The 16,733-nt window shown below is 25.5% G+C and overlaps 1 protein-coding gene across 1 annotated transcript in view; it reads right to left on the bottom strand.

The window, feature by feature from the left end:
* LOC129965824 (spindle assembly abnormal protein 6 homolog) overlaps nt 1-16,733 on the bottom strand; it is a 32,336-nt gene that overhangs the window by 2,272 nt on the left and 13,331 nt on the right. The window contains exons 8-13 of the mRNA XM_056080040.1: nt 14,901-15,170; nt 12,202-12,345; nt 9,933-10,058; nt 8,969-9,050; nt 7,521-7,609; nt 6,809-6,885 (exon numbers count right to left, since the gene is read on the bottom strand). Coding sequence (XP_055936015.1) covers nt 6,809-6,885; nt 7,521-7,609; nt 8,969-9,050; nt 9,933-10,058; nt 12,202-12,345; nt 14,901-15,170 — 788 coding nt within the window. The remainder of the gene's footprint in view (nt 1-6,808; nt 6,886-7,520; nt 7,610-8,968; nt 9,051-9,932; nt 10,059-12,201; nt 12,346-14,900; nt 15,171-16,733) is intronic.

Below are 16,733 nucleotides of genomic sequence, written 5' to 3'. Positions count from 1 at the left end.
ATGTTAAAATGTTCAAAATTTCACAACTTAAATATTTTGCAAAAAAAGATACAGAATATAAATAAAATTCATAGATAGGAAAAGACAATATTAAATTTAATTTCATATATAAAAAATTCACATTAATGAATCTTCTATTAATTTTTACCTTCCTGAAAAGAATACTTTTGTGTGTGTAATAAGTATCATGTGCACATTTGTAACAATTAAACTTACAAATGAATTTCAACTTGCACATTTTATTTATTAATGATTTGTTGTTCAGCAGGGTGGAATGAAAAAATCAATTTTTGATTTTTCATTTGTAATAGTGCAGAAAAGTTGCCTTCTGGTGTAGATAAAATAAATTATAAATATGAAAAATATTGGAGTAGGTTTTGAGATGCCACAAGGATGTTAAAGTTTTCAAAAAATTGAAACTTTTGATAAAATTAATATTTTTTATAATTTTATTTTATTTTAGTACATCTTGCAGTATTGCAAGGACATTAAATTTTCATAAAAATACACTTTTTGCAACTTTTTAAGGATTTTTGCGTACCTTGATTATGAAATAAAAAGCCTTCATTAGGCATTTTCATATGAATAAAAGTATAAAAACAGTTTTACTATTGCACTGACATGGCACTGAGTCGTAGCCAAAGCGGTTGTTATTGAGGTAAGATGGAGATTTGATTATGTCCAGTGACAAGGACAGAGTAGGTTTCAAATCAGTAGCTTTGCCGAGTTCAATTGGGTTGGCATCTCTGCACTGCCTATTGTGTAACTGATTAACATATTGGCTTGTTAATTTGTGCGCTTTGCTGCAAGTAAAAATGGCTCAGTCTAAATTAGTGAAATCTATACAAATGTACGGAGCGTTCTATTTTTGAGAAATTTAGTGATTTGTTTAAAGTTGAACTCCCTACTTACGAATGTGTTATGAAGTGCTACTGTTATATTAGACATAACCTGAAAACTGCTTCAGAGAAAGATAATTCTGTAAGTGAAATATGCAACACTTTAGTTCCCATAATAGAACAATATGGTGAAGAGCTTCTATTCCCGTTGCTTTTAGCAAAAGAATTTCACAAAGATAAAAACCTATCAAGCTAAACACAGGAATTTATTAAAGTCTAAAAGCTAAGATAAATTTGATTCCACCCTCATAGAATTTAGAGAAGCTAGACCTTTATTTAATATTGCTGACTTGTATAAAAGAACAAAAAGTGCCAGTTATGGAACAAAAGTTTCTAAGTGATCAACGCTCTAATAGGAAAACTGTTATAAGTAATATTGATATTGCTACCACTAGCACTTTGTGGAAGAAAGAAGAAGAAAGAGTAGGGAACTACAGAGAATAATTAAGTTTAATCAAGACCAGTCAAAAAATACTTGTGTATTCAGAAACAATTACTGGCGACAATGGCAACACTGAAGAACAACAGTGTTCTTTATAAAAAGTGGCGAATCAACCAAATCCATGAAATAGACAAGAAGAGCATGTGTCTGTGTGGTTTAATATTAAGTTAAAACCTTCACGTACTTATGGTTTCCAAACATTTTTTTAACCTTATCTCATATTCACGCTATCTCTTTGACGATTCCAAGAAAGTTATAGACCAAACTTTTCTAAGAAATGGGTACTTTGCTGCTTCGGAAAATATTATTTTGTCCATGCTAAGCGGTGAACTTAAAATTAAAAGAGAATTTGGTTTATGATGTGTTTTAAAAGCTAGAACAGAAAGTAAAGCAGAGTCAGGGAGTTTAATGTTCCAAAGATAAACTTCGATGCAAAGAATTACAACGACGTGATCTCATGGATTGAAAATGACTTAACTGAACCTCCCTTGTTAAAATATTTTTTTCTGTGACTCTCTGAAAGACTTTAATGGGAAGGCATCTGAAACTGAACCAAATAGTGTAAGGGACACAGTTATAGACTTTCTCCTGCTTTCTTGTCTCCCGCAAGCAGTGGAAAGAGCTGTAAAACTGGTGGCCGAATCGGCTCGAAATGTCTGTGGTTCTATGATAAGAAAAGGATAAGTACGAGGAAAAATTAATTCACTTGTGAATATGCCAAAATTTAATTAAAAAAACATTTTAATGTGGCAATAAAATAGAAACAAACATTATTTATTACCTAATTTTTAAAAATTGTTCCTGAACCTAAAAAGCGACTTTTCCGTAATTTAAAGTTTTTTTCTTAGATTTCAGATTGGTAAAGTTCCATTTTAAAATTTCCCATTTTTCTCAATTTTTTTTTTTTTTTTTTTTACAAATTTTAGGCTTGTTGCTGCACCTAAAGATAATGTAATATTTCAAGCAAATTTTTAAAAAATTGTTTTTGAACCTAAATGGCAGCTTTTCCGCACTATTACCAAACTAAAATTTAAAAAATAAATTTTTAAGACCATTTTCGCTTTATTATTCAGTAATTACACCTGTTATACAGTAAGCTAACTAACTGCCAAATTCAATTATTCATAATAATATCTTTCAACTTACTTTGAAAAGCAGAACTGTTATTTTATAATGCAGTCTATTAATTGAAACAGGTTAAAAAAATAAAAACAGCCAAACATTAATTTAGTTATTGATGAAAAAATGAATTCAAATTAGTTTGCGTATAAGATTGTACTAGTGACATCCTCTCCTTCCTATTATCTTTATTACCAAATTTTTAGACTAAATTTTAATGCTTTAGCATTACAAGAGAAGAGAAAGGATTTAAAAGAAAAAGAAAATAATAAAACATTAAATTAAGCAATTAATACATGCTTTATAATTGAATGAATATGTGACAATGGATGCAAAAATAAATAGAATAAGTGCATGGATCTACAATTCATAAGCAAGCAGCCATAGTAACAGAAATGAAGCAATTAAATGTAGCATGGCATTAAATTTTTGCTATGTTAAGATATTTACAATCACGATTAAAATTATACTCATTTTTAATGTAATATTTTCTTTATTAATTTGGTAATAAAATAACAATTTTCATTATTTTAGTAATAAGACTTCAAAAGCAATTTTAGAAATAAGATTTGAAAAATTAACTTCCAAAATGTATTAAATGTTTTAAAACTTGAAAGAAAAAAGCATAGATAATTCATTATTTTACTTGAAAATAATAAAAATAAGAAGAAACAATTTGCTTCTTCAAAGATATTTTGACTTTCAGACATTAAACAGCTAATAACAGATAATGTCAAATCCATGCTCCTCTAAATTATTTTATTATGCCAGTATTTCAGTCTCCAAAAAAATAAAAACTATGAAAAGTAAAAATTGTTGCAATACCTTTTAGCACTTACTTTTCTTCATTCCTAATGTCCGCAGTAGTAATTAAGAATTAAAGTTTTTATGATATCTTATCGTAATATCTAATTAAAGAGCACTAGTGCAAACTATTTACAAATGAGACTACAAAATCTTACTTTCAACATTTTTTCCTGAAATTTCAGATGAAAATCAGCGTCTACTACTTTTACGCAATACATCAGCAGCAGACTGAACTTTTCTCCTTCGAAGGAAATAGAAATATGCATCCATTTCAATCATTTTTTTAAATTAGGTGTTTTTTAATATCTTATTAATATTATTCTGTGTAATATTTATTTGATTTTTTAGTTGCAGTTAATTTAAATCTAAAAATAACATTATGTGTCTTTAAAATATTATGATTATACATCAATACTTAGGAACAAAAAATATACAAGTGATTATCAAAATAATGGAAATACCATTAATAAATACAATATTCTTTATTAATAAGGTGTACAGTCAACTTTGGCATGTAAAACAGCTTGGATTCATCTAGGAACCAAATTATACAAATTGCAAATGGTGTTTCAAAGAAATATTGTACCATTCTTTAAGGAGAAATTGTAATAGTTCTGGGAATGATGCTGGGAAAAAATATTGATTCTAGATTGAAAATTCTAAAATATATCCTAACATTTCAATTCTACTTTGAGGTAGGGGAGGGCTGTTTGGGAAAAGGTAGAAGTTTTACTTCATCTTTGTGTTCATCAAATTACAATTCAATGCTTCAATGGCATAAATCCTAATAAGGAATTATCATCTGACAAAATCTTTTATAGGAAACAAAATTTGCATCATAGAATGGGCCATGTGGGCTAAAACTACTGTATTCTTTGCCCCAATGATCCTTCTTTTCAAGATTACAATTGAGCCATCAGAAAAAAATGATACAGCTAACCATACCATGGCAGCTCCGCTTCCATACAACCAAAAATAGACAATTCTTGATCATACACTTACTTAGGCGACCTCCAAACTTGTACCCATCCTACTGTAAAGAAAAGTGTGAAAGATAATTTGTCTGACCATTTAACTGACTTTCACTTATCAATCAACCAGGTTTTGTGATTACAGCATCACTGTTGCTGATGTTTGATATTAATATCTGAGACAAGTAGCTTAGGAATTCCTGTTCTACTGTAAATATTCTGTTTATGAAGAAGCCTCCAAATTGTATTTATTGACATTGAAGAATCCAGATGCTTATTGAGCTCTGCAGCCACTTTGACTGTCAATGTTTTCTTTTTAGACATTACAATCAGCTTCAATCCCTGTCAGTCTCTTTCACACTCAGGTTCTCCTTCCACCCATTATTTTGCTTTGCCGAACTTATCTTGCAGCACTGTGTGTACACTTTTATGACTTTAGAGACTGTACCTTTAGAAATGCCTAAAAGCTGAGATGTTTTAGCCACAAATCATCCAGCAAGTCTGGGTCCTACAATCTGGCCCCTTTGGAGGTCTATGAAATATGACATTTTATGCTCTGACAAAAATCCAAGATGTATATTTCACTATAGCTACCTCCTACTATTATGATACATACTTTTAATATAAAAAAAAAAAAAAAACTGTTAGTTCGCACTATATTTTAATGCTTATGAAGCACACACTTAAATGTCACTTTTATTCATAGTTGTTTTCACTATTTTGATAACTATCAGTAAATAGTTTGTATTGATTACTAATAGTTGTTTCCATCATCCAACTATGACATAGTGTTGCCAAATTCTTAATGAACCTGTCCTATTTTTAAGAAATTTTGGAGTGGAATATCCACTGTTGGCACACGAGTCTAAATGCACCACCTGCTGAATCAAGAGCACATAGCTATATAATGAGCCAAACATGTTAAAATGACAGATTTGCTAGTTATATGGCAGCAACTATCAAATTTTATTGAAATGCTGATAATTTATCTTTCTTATTTCTGGAAAGTATACTTAACTTTGTTTCTGTGTAAAATTTGGAAAATAAACTCAGCCCTGTCCCTTCTTTTTAAACACGACAGATATAAATGTTACATATAGCAAATACAGTCCCCCTATAATATTAGCCTACACACTGAATAACTACCTTAGAGAGAAATAACTACGCTTACTTAATTAATATTTCCCACATTGTATGTCCACATAAGTCAGAAGAACAAACTTTTTCGTATAAAACAGGGTCACAAAAATAATAAATAGAAAATGAGATGTTAAAAAAAAGAGGATTATTTTAATACTTGAATGACTTGGTTATTTAGTAAATGTTTATTGAATGGTTATACATACTACTCATTGAAAAACACCAGAATTCTGCTTATTTCTGATAAGAATTACAAATAATATACTGGTGCAAGAACATACAGTGAACTAACTAAAACCAAAGAAAATTTATCATTAAAAAAAGTGTGCCTAAAGTAGTAAATAATATTAAGAATAATAAGAATCAAACTTTAAATTTAAAAAGTGATGAAATACAAGGCTTTGCTTCTTTTTTATATCATTTTATCTCAATATTTAAAACAGTCTTTAATTAGCCATTAAAATTGAATGAAATCATTAAAATTTTATCAAGTTTTGTTTCACAAAGTTAACTAAAAGCATTTCATTGAGAAATCATTATGCTACAAAAAATAGTTAAATGTAGTGAATCTTATGAGCAAATCTGAATCTTAAATGAAGTAATGTAGTAAATCTTATAAATTTAAACAAGCAACTCTTGTATTATATATATATATATATATATATATATAAATTTATTTTGTGTATCTCAGAAATGGCTCTAGCAATTTGGATCAAATTTTATATTTATATAAGTTTTTGCTTTTTAAGTTTATCTATACAGGTGTCTTTGATGAAAACAATGTGATTTTACACAAACACATTTTTTTTTTTTCTTTATAACTAACAATTAGTCTTTTTCTATCTGACAATATCATATAGAGCCATATCGGACCTGATTTCACCATGGTAAAACTGAGTGCAAGTTCAAAAATATAAGTAATGATAGATAAACTGCAATATAGTAGATTGTTTGTTTCAAATAACCTGTTAAACTAAATGCCTTCATCATCTTTTTATTTAAATGACTAGCTTATAAACAGGTAAGATTGGTAAATATTCATGTGTAATCAGTATGTGATTTTTATCTAAATAATTTCTTTAAAAAAAAAACTACCAAGTGAAACTTGGTCTTCCAAATTTTAAATGAAATTTCAAAATGTTTGGTAAAAATTCCCAATTTTTAATAGTCCAAACAGATATATTTGTTTTGATATTTATATATAGCATGGAACCCTAATATATTAATACTTTGTACTTAAATATTGAAGAAAATTTAATAACTTAGCTTATTTTACTTCAATATACAGAGAAAACAGAAACTCATATCATATCAAATACAACATATCACTACACCCATCACTACAAGAAATTTAAAAATTTAGTGCTATCATTAAAATTTCTTGAATAAACTGTCTCAATCTTTGAAAAACAAATCCCTTCTGCTCTTACCTTCCTATCATTCCTTTGGATTTTTCAGATCCAAGTGCTAGAGCCCCAACATCTCCAGCAGAATTAATCTTTACAGCCTACAAAATTATATATTATGTATATAATATCAGTTATTTAACTTGTTTACTAAAAATTATACACATCTGAAATTATTATACACTGAAATCAGAAGAAAAAAGTGAAAGAATTTAGAAATTATAAAGAATATTGATGTGCTCAAGAATCATTTACAATTAAAACAAGGATATCAGAAATACTAGAAAATTTTCAAACATATTAGAAGCATTTTATTTTTTTATTTTTTAAGAAAAGAAAAACTTATTTTATTACAGAAAAATTGCCTTTAAATTATAACAAAAATCTTAACTAATTCTAATTAAAATTTCCAATATTTATACCTCTATTTAATAACTTATTTATTTGCCCCCTTTTGAAAAAAAAATCACACAGATGTTGTTTGAAGAGTTTACAACTCAAAAATTAGATTTAGCTAAAAGAATTTGAGATTAACGATTTTTGATAAAATTTCATTAAAATCAACTAAATTAAAAAATTTCACTGAATAAATATGAAATACACCTGAAATAATTTTAATTAAATACAGTATTTATAACTGCCATATCATACCATATCAAATTAATTTATATTCTAAATGTGATGAACAAAATAAATTAAATCACACTTTGATTTTAAACTAAATAATTAATCTTACCTGAGCGGGACTAATGGCAAGGCTAGATGGAGGAACATACTGAGGAAGAATACATCGATCGGTAAGTTGGCGATTCAGATATTTTATTACTAGAAAATTAAATTAATAATATGTAAGAATTCAAATTTATTTGCATTGTTACAAAACAAACAGAAATGAATGGAAATACTGACTGATATTGATGATTATAAAATATTCATCAATATATAACATAGCTATTAGTAACAACTGATTCCTTAAAAAAAAATGCAAATTAACTTCTAGCAACTTTAAAAAGTATCTGATTTTTTTTTATAACATCTTAACCATTTAAAAGAAAAAAATACTGTTAGACTCACATACAATATTAGAAAGTAGGCACCTTAATTAATATTTAGTCAGTTCAGCACATTTAAATTTTTCAATATAAATAAACTTGAATATACATATTGTCTTATTCTTACTTAAAAATTAAAACCAACTATTATTACATAAAATACTGTACGGAAATATACCTACTTGACTGTAAATACTTATGTAAGCACAATAATAAAATTTTTGTAACATTTTTTTTTTTAATTTAATAAGAAAATATAAATGGACTATACTATTATCATTTATTTTATTAAGAAATAATAATATTTATAATTAATAAGAAAATATAAATGGACTATACTAATTGACATTTATTTTATTAAGAAATAATAATATTTATAATTAATAAGAAAATATAAATGGACTATACTAATTGACATTTATTTTATTAAGAAATAATAATATTTATAATTAATAAGAAAATATAAATAGACTATACTAATTGACATTTATTTTATTAAGAAATAATAATATTTATAATTAATAAGAAAATATAAATGGACTATACTAATTGACATTTATTTTATTAAGAAATAATAATATTTATAATTAATAAGAAAATATAAATGGACTATACTAATTGACATTTATTTTATTAAGAAATAATAATATTTATAATTAATAAGAAAATATAAATGGACTATACTAATTGACATTTATTTTATTAAGAAATAATAATATTTATAATTAATAAGAAAATATAAATGGACTATACTAATTGACATTTATTTTATTAAGAAATAATAATATTTATAATTAATAAGAAAATATAAATGGACTATACTAATTGACATTTATTTTATTAAGAAATAATAATATTTATAATTAATAAGAAAATATAAATGGACTATACTAATTGACATTTATTTTATTAAGAAATAATAATATTTATAATTAATAAGAAAATATAAATGGACTATACTAATTGACATTTATTTTATTAAGAAATAATAATATTTATAATTAATAAGAAAATATAAATGGACTATACTATTATGATTTTTAGTGAATATAAGTAAAACATTTTTACATTTTTCTTTTTTTACAAAAACATTCTTATTATTCTCTTTCTATAAAATTTTTAACTCACTTACCACCATCTCGGGATTTCAAATCTTTCTCCAAATTATTAACTTTCTCTTCAAGAGATGTGATGGAGTCAGATAAATTTTTCACCTATTTAGTACATACAATATTTTATAAATAATAAGTCATAGAAATTACAGAGAAAAAACATTAATTACTAAATTAATAACTGAATATTCTTCTCCGAAATGAATATGTTTCAAAGATTGTTATTCAAAAAAAATAATAATAATAATAATATAAGAATTATTGAATAAATAACAAGCCAATAGACCTGGTAAAATAAAGATTTATTCCAGTTAAAAACTTTTTTATATAATCATTGAAATATCTCATATAAATACCATCATCAGAATCTATTTTTGAGATTTTTCCTACGAATTATTTCAAAATCAATGAATTCATATTAATATTTAGAGGAAGAGAGCCAACCCATTTAATATGACCTTGTGCATGTAATCATAGTCATGACGAAGAACATTATCAATACAGAATTTTCTAGGTTGTTTTAACTCGGCTACCAATTGTAATGAAACCAAAGGTTTAATATAATATTTGTCCTTCTCTACTTCCATATTCTGGAACTCTAACAATTGTTTATTGTTTCAGGCTTATCAGAACCTAATGATAAATTTAGAAAGAGCACCTATTTAAATTCTCTTCTTCAGCTCATGTCACTTGTATCAGCTGTACGAGCAATTTTCTTTAGAATAATTGCATATCCTTCCATGCTTTGCTATCATAGATTGATACAATAATGTCTTGCGGTATTTATATATTTCTCATATTTTTTTCATATTCTCATGCGGTATTTCTCATATTTTTAAAGAACCATTACATTTTGTCATAATATAACTTCAAATATTAATAAATCAAACCTTTTTTTAAAATTCATATTTAATTTAATTTCCAAAAATATAAACTTACAAAAAAAGTTTTAAAAATCTCACACTTTTTATTTAAGAAACTTACCTCGCTATTTTTCCTTTTTAAATCTAACTTGGTATCTTTCAATTCCTTTTGCAACATTTGAATAATTTTATCTTTTTCTGAAAGACTTAGCTCTTGCTTGGAAAGGAGATAATTCTTCTGTTTTAACTTGAATAAAAATATGAAAAACTCAGAACTTTGAAACATTCCAACAAGTTCATTAGTAACTCAGAATACTAGCATAGGAATGCAATACAATGAAATAAATAATATCATACATTGAAAAAATGTACCAAGAAAAATTAAGAATGTTTCTGATTACATTAAATATTTTAATATAAAATTAGAATTAAAATTATAAAAATGTTTTTGTAATATGTTTAGCAGTCATTTATGGTCTTTAGGAAATACATATAAAAAATTAAGTTTTATATTTATAAACTGAGTGTAAACAACATAGATTGCTTTTAAAATATTAAAAAGGCATGTTATACTCTCAAAGAAAAAAATACTTTGAAAACATATTTGAGTTGATATCAATTTAAGAAGGGACTCATCCTAAAAAATAGATGAGATTGCACTTATATAATTATGATTCTCACAATTATAGTAGCAGCTTAATGTTACTGAGGAACATTAAAAAAAACAAGAAACCTGTATAACTCAGTAGTTTACGTAAGAATAATTTTACATTCGGAATTCAATGATTAGCAAAACAATGAAAATTTTTTCAAAATATTAATAATCTGAATACATTACATATCCTCATATAACACACACATATACCACAGATAATCCTGTAACATAGATCACTAATTGTAAAGAGGGGAAATATCTTAAATCATATCTTTCTATTATAAAATAATAATAAATAATCAAATAGTAAGTCATTATGCCCTTCCTCCAAAAAAGGAAAAACTATTATAAGGAATTGAAGAATCCTAAATTTATTTAAAAAAATTGACAAATTTATATACAAAATTTGATGAAAGAAATGTCAAGAAAGAATGGGTTGGAAAGCTTCAAGTATTCATACACATGAAATGAAAAAAAGTGAAGACAGTTCAAACAACTAAATGAAGCAAAAATCTATTAGCATTTTTATTATTGTAAAGTATCTTAGATTACAAACAACGTAGAAATTAAAATGGCTACAATAAAAATTAGCTTGAGATAATTAAGATATTTTTGATACATTGTTCTTTCTTGGCACATTCGATTAAAATTTTAAAAGTTCTCTATAATGCTAAAAGTTCTTTTGAAAACTCCTAAATATTTGAATCTGTTGCTTAAATATGGAGAAGAATAACACCACAATTTGAAGATAAATCCTCTAACACACACACACAAACAGAAAAAATTGATCTATGATTGATTTTATATTAATATAGCTAGTGGTGAGAGAAAAAAAGATAACAGTTCAGAGTGAGAATATATTTTCTGAACATATACTTTCAGCTTTTTTTCATTAAGAAGGTATTTTTATTCAAATAAAATGTAAATATCTGTACTATATGCAAAAAGAAAACAATAAGATTATAAGAAAGAGAGATGCTGGACATATAATAATAAATCATTACAAAAAAAAGAGCATTCTTTGAACAGAATTAAAAAAGATATCTGAAAAAAGATTAGAAGTCCTTGACTCATTCAGTTTTATAGTGGATGATATATATAAGTGGATAAATGTTTATTTTAATATGACAAGAAATAAAAGAACTTGAAAGAGTTATTACATCCATTAAATATATTCATTATTTTTGTCTTCCCATTAGTTATTTATTTCAAATGAACAAGCACGTCTGCACTAAAAAGAAAGAAAGAAAAAGAACCATATTGATTAATTAACTGATTCTTTCAGTTAATTCTCAATTTTTGAACAAATATCAATTTTAAGAATCTTAGTATATGTAATAATAATTGAAACTAGTTTGTCCTTGCAGAAATAATGTAATTATGAAAATTAATTTTATCACATCTCATATTTTCTTTCATTGTTTTATTGCTGAAGATTATGAAAATTCTTAAATCTCTCTTTTTTTTACTTTCAGTTGTATATAAAAAAATTATTCTTTTATTACTTAAAAATTATTACTTTTAATAGATTATAGATTTCTTATCATATGTATAGAACCACTTCGTTCTCATAATATCTACATAGCCATTTAATTTCACATATAATTGTATATAAAATAAAGTATTACATATATCAATATTGAAAAAAGGTTTAAAAATTAAAAAAATGTAATACAATATTGAAAAAGTGATTAATTCCTTGTCCAAAACAAGTTATTCGTTTCAGAACAGTTACCTTTTCATGTCCAGATTGAATTTCTCTCTGCAATTTGTCTATAACCTCATTTGCTTTTGAAATATCTTCTTCTAAATAATCACATCTTTTAAGATTTCTTTGGAACTTTGAATTTACTTCTTCCAATTCTAGTTCGAAAGCTTTCTGGAAAGAATGCAAAATTAACTTTTTTGTAAATTTTGGTAGTATGAAAACAGTTTTGTATTAAATTAAAACATTACAAATTTACATATGACAATGGCATACTACTTCAAAAATTTAAATATCTTTCAGTTTCATACAACTATTTAGAATGCAAATTTTTACTAAAATTAATTCAACAGATTTTATTTATTTCCATCTCCATCAAATATTTTTAACTATTATCAGATATCTTCATTGATAATTATAAAATTCATTCTGATCAATACAGATTCTTAAAGGATTTTATAACTTGAAACAAAATAATTCGATATCCTGCCCATGAAATGATTTTTAATGCATGGAATAAATAATCTCATAAATTGAATTAATTGTGAAAAAGTTTAATAGAGTAACTTGAAGATTTTTACAATTAAACTACAATTTTAACAAACAAATAAAATTAGTTTTGCACAATTTTGTTTCAACTTACTATTATAAAGAATTAGCTACTATTTTTCATTTTTGATAAAAAAGAATATTTGTATCAGAATTGAATAAAGCCGATTAATATAAGAATTTGATTTTTAAATACATTATAAGAAATTTTACTGCCCTGAAATATTTGAAAAAGTAGTAAGCCAAATTTAAAACTTTATACTTTCAACAATTTTCTATTCAGATCCCCATTATTGAGAATAAATAAAAAATTTCCATGAGCTTATGATGTTTCCTTTCAAGAATACATTTTCTTAAAATTTGTTATTAAGAATTTTTACTTAAAAAATCTAACTAATTAACCAAATACTTTATCTAATAGCAAATATATATGACATGATGAAAAAGATCCCAGCTCTTTCACATTAAATATTTCTCTAGTAAGACTAGGCAAACTTTTTATCAATCATGTAAAAGATATGCCTTAACTCACATTTTTCAGGGAAGATTTAGTAATCAGTACATTTAGTTAATTTGCCATAAATTGATAAAAAGAAAATAGTTTTGATTCAGTCTAATTCACAGAAAGTTGATAAAGTTGGGACTAAAATCTTTTATCAGTGGTTTGTGTGGTGAACACTACTAGCATTTTCATATAATTGGAAAGATATAAAGTGTTTTTAATCCCATTTTTTTTTTCTTTATAACATGTAGTTTTAAGTAAAGCTACATCTTACAGAATATGTGGCCATAGATTAGCATGACATTATATAAAAATTTAAAGTAAGCTGGATATGTAAGTAAGTTGAATATTTAAGGAAATGTGGGTAATTGTAATAAATAATTTTTAATTGTATATATACAAGACATAGCATTTTTTTTAATATATATATTTTCAAAGCCAGATATACAAGAAAAAATTATATAAAAATCTCAAATCAATATGCAACTAAGGAAATAAATAAAATTAGTTCTTCCACAAATACCTTAAATGCCCCTGCAAACTTATAAGTACTTAACATTAATTAAAGCAAATTAGACATCATCATAATTAATAATAAAATTCATTATGTAATTCAAATGAAGAGCAGAAACATTAAAATTGTAATATTATGTAACTTAATAAACACTGCACAGTTAAAAGCATTTGGATATCTCCATGTTTTGCTTATTCTACAGATGCTTTAATTTCTATTATAAAATAATGGCACCTTTTTCTGCAAAAATTGATGATACCACACGAAAAAGGCTATACTCTAATTTTTAGAATGTTTTTACAGAAATTGCACACCACTTTTTTAACAGAAAACTATATGCTTGACACTGACATAGAATATTATGATCTAGTTACAAATTGGAATAACGTACAAAAAGTTTGACTATCAATTCCATACAGTTCTAATGTGAATAATGTAGGAAATTTTACTGACATTTTTGATACCTAATTTACCATAATTTATTTATACATTTGTAAGCATACAAGAATATTTAAACAGTCCTAGACCATAGAGTCTAAAGAAAATGCAGTCATAATAAATAACCATGTATCAATTTTTGGGGGGCTATAAGCTTATGAAGTTAAAGATTAATCTCATTTTACTCTTTAGATATAATTTTCAGAGAATTTGAACCATGGGCATTAGAGAGAGACATCACAAAGCTTTGACAATAAAAATTTTGAAATAAAATTAGGTGAAAAGGAAGGCTGTCAACCTTTAAACACAGACCAGAAAGAAATTCTCTATTCTGAAAGTGAAACAAACTGAACTGCTTGTGCTATGGATTAGAACAATTAAAGTTACAGCTATTTGATTCCAAAAAGAAGGGGAAATCTGTATAACTCAGAATTTAAAGTGCTTTTTAAGATTGAATTTAAATAGATAGAAAATAATTCCTTCTTTTAAAGAAAGGATAAATTAAATTTATTACATATATACATTTTTAAATAAAGGATAGTTTGGAGTCATAGAAACCATGATTGAGGAAACATGCAGAATTTTTCTTAAATTCATGTTAAGAGAATCACTGCAATAGGTAATTAGTTTTTAATTCATAGAACTGTGATAAATTTATTGGCCTGTGAATTCATTTATTTACATTACAGTGCTAACACAGTTAGAGAAATACAGAATCAAAATTACTTCTTGTTTTTGATGATGATTAACTATTTCTTCTAGTCTTTCAATTTGTTGTTTCTTATGGGCTACTTCTTTTTCCAGTTCTTCAATAGATTTCTTTTGGTTACTTAGCCTCAATCTCTTCTCTCCAACCTCATTTTGTAGTGTCTCATTCTCAGCTTTGTAATTTCGCAGAGCTTCTTTATTTTTTCTGGATTCCTCTTCCAAATGCTGTATTTCTGATCTCAATTCACGGATTGAATTTTCATATTTGGAATTTTTCTCTTGAAGATCCTAATAAAATAATAGAAACTAACATGTAAATAATTATATAAATCAACTATAAAATTAAAAAAAAAATAGTAGCATTTTAGTGTTTATTAAAGATCATTAATGGAAAAATAATTTAAAATTCTGTCATGTACAGTTTTATTTCAAATTACAAGCATAATGTATATCAATTTTCTACACTTAATAGGAATATATAACATTGTTTATATATAAATTCTCTTTAAAATATTTACATATTTTAAATTATTATATTTTCTCTATATAAATTCTAACCAAGAAAGAATTTTTTATTTAGGATTTTCTCAAAACAAATTAACTATCTTTTAAGTACAAAAACAGAAAGCATGTTAAAACCAATAGGCAATGCAACTTTTTCTATTCTTTTTTAAATCCAGATTGAAAATAATAACATAATGAATTATGAAAACTATTACAATTTTCAAGGGTATATTTTTGCACATTTGAACTAGTGACTAAATTTTTGTTTTTATTTAAAAATTAGCTATCATCAAAAATTTATGTTTTTGAAATGTCTTTAAATTTTCAACAAACTCTGTACCAGCAACCAGAGCTTCATTTTCTTTTCATTGGTTATTTATCATTTCATAAATAACTTTAAGAAAAAGTATGAATATATGAATGATATTTTAAAAGGAATTGATACAAATTAATATTTCTTTAGGTGAGTTCTGAAGCTAACCAAAATTTACTTTCAAAATGCAGTTCCCTCAACAAATAGAATTCATTAGCCTGTTAAATAAAAGTTAAAATAAAGTTATTGAAATTAGCTTACAATGAAAACTATGAAAATTGTTATTTAGATAATAAATGAGAGAAACGCAATCAGTAACCAGCAAAATTCAAAGAGAATGATAAAAGAAATAGAAATAAATAAATTTCCTTTACCAATAGTAAAAATTACAATATATCACATTTAGGGATTGCAACACTGGTATACCGGGATACCGAATACCGGTATTTTGAGCCATTTGGACAATTTTGTAATACCGGTATTTATAAGTTGAAATACTGGTTTTTTGGTATTTACTAGAAATTTTTAAAATGGTCTCCAGTATATGTTCAGGGATCGCCAACATAGCAAAATAGTATACGTTTTTGTTTTTATGTCTCCCTAACGGGCGAAATTAATTAACTAATGAATGGCTTAATTAATTGCTTAAATCTAAATTAGCGAAACATGGATTATCCCTGAAAGAAGAAATTGTATCCATAATGATTGATGGAGCAACAGTTATGAAAAAAAGTTGGAAAGTTGATTGGTGCAAATCAGCAATTGTGCTATGCTCATGGAATTCAGTTAGGAATAATAGATGTATTATACCATGAAAATAAAGAAAAATCCAAATACTGTGGATATAGAAACTTCGGATTCCAACTTTGAAGAGAGTAAGAGTGAAAGTGATATTGACAATGAAGATAACAACAATGTAATTGTTGAAGAAGTTATTGCTAATGAGGATAAAATATTAACCCATCAAGAATTGCTTCCTATAATTTATTAAGTTCGAAAAGTTGTTAAGATATTTAAACGTTCCTCTATAAAAG

Source organism: Argiope bruennichi, chromosome 1 (genome assembly GCF_947563725.1).
Source record: "Argiope bruennichi chromosome 1, qqArgBrue1.1, whole genome shotgun sequence".
Classification (NCBI taxonomy): domain Eukaryota; kingdom Metazoa; phylum Arthropoda; class Arachnida; order Araneae; family Araneidae; genus Argiope; species Argiope bruennichi.
The sequence above is the reverse complement of the archived record's forward strand: the minus strand, read 5'-3'. Positions and strand labels throughout refer to the sequence as shown.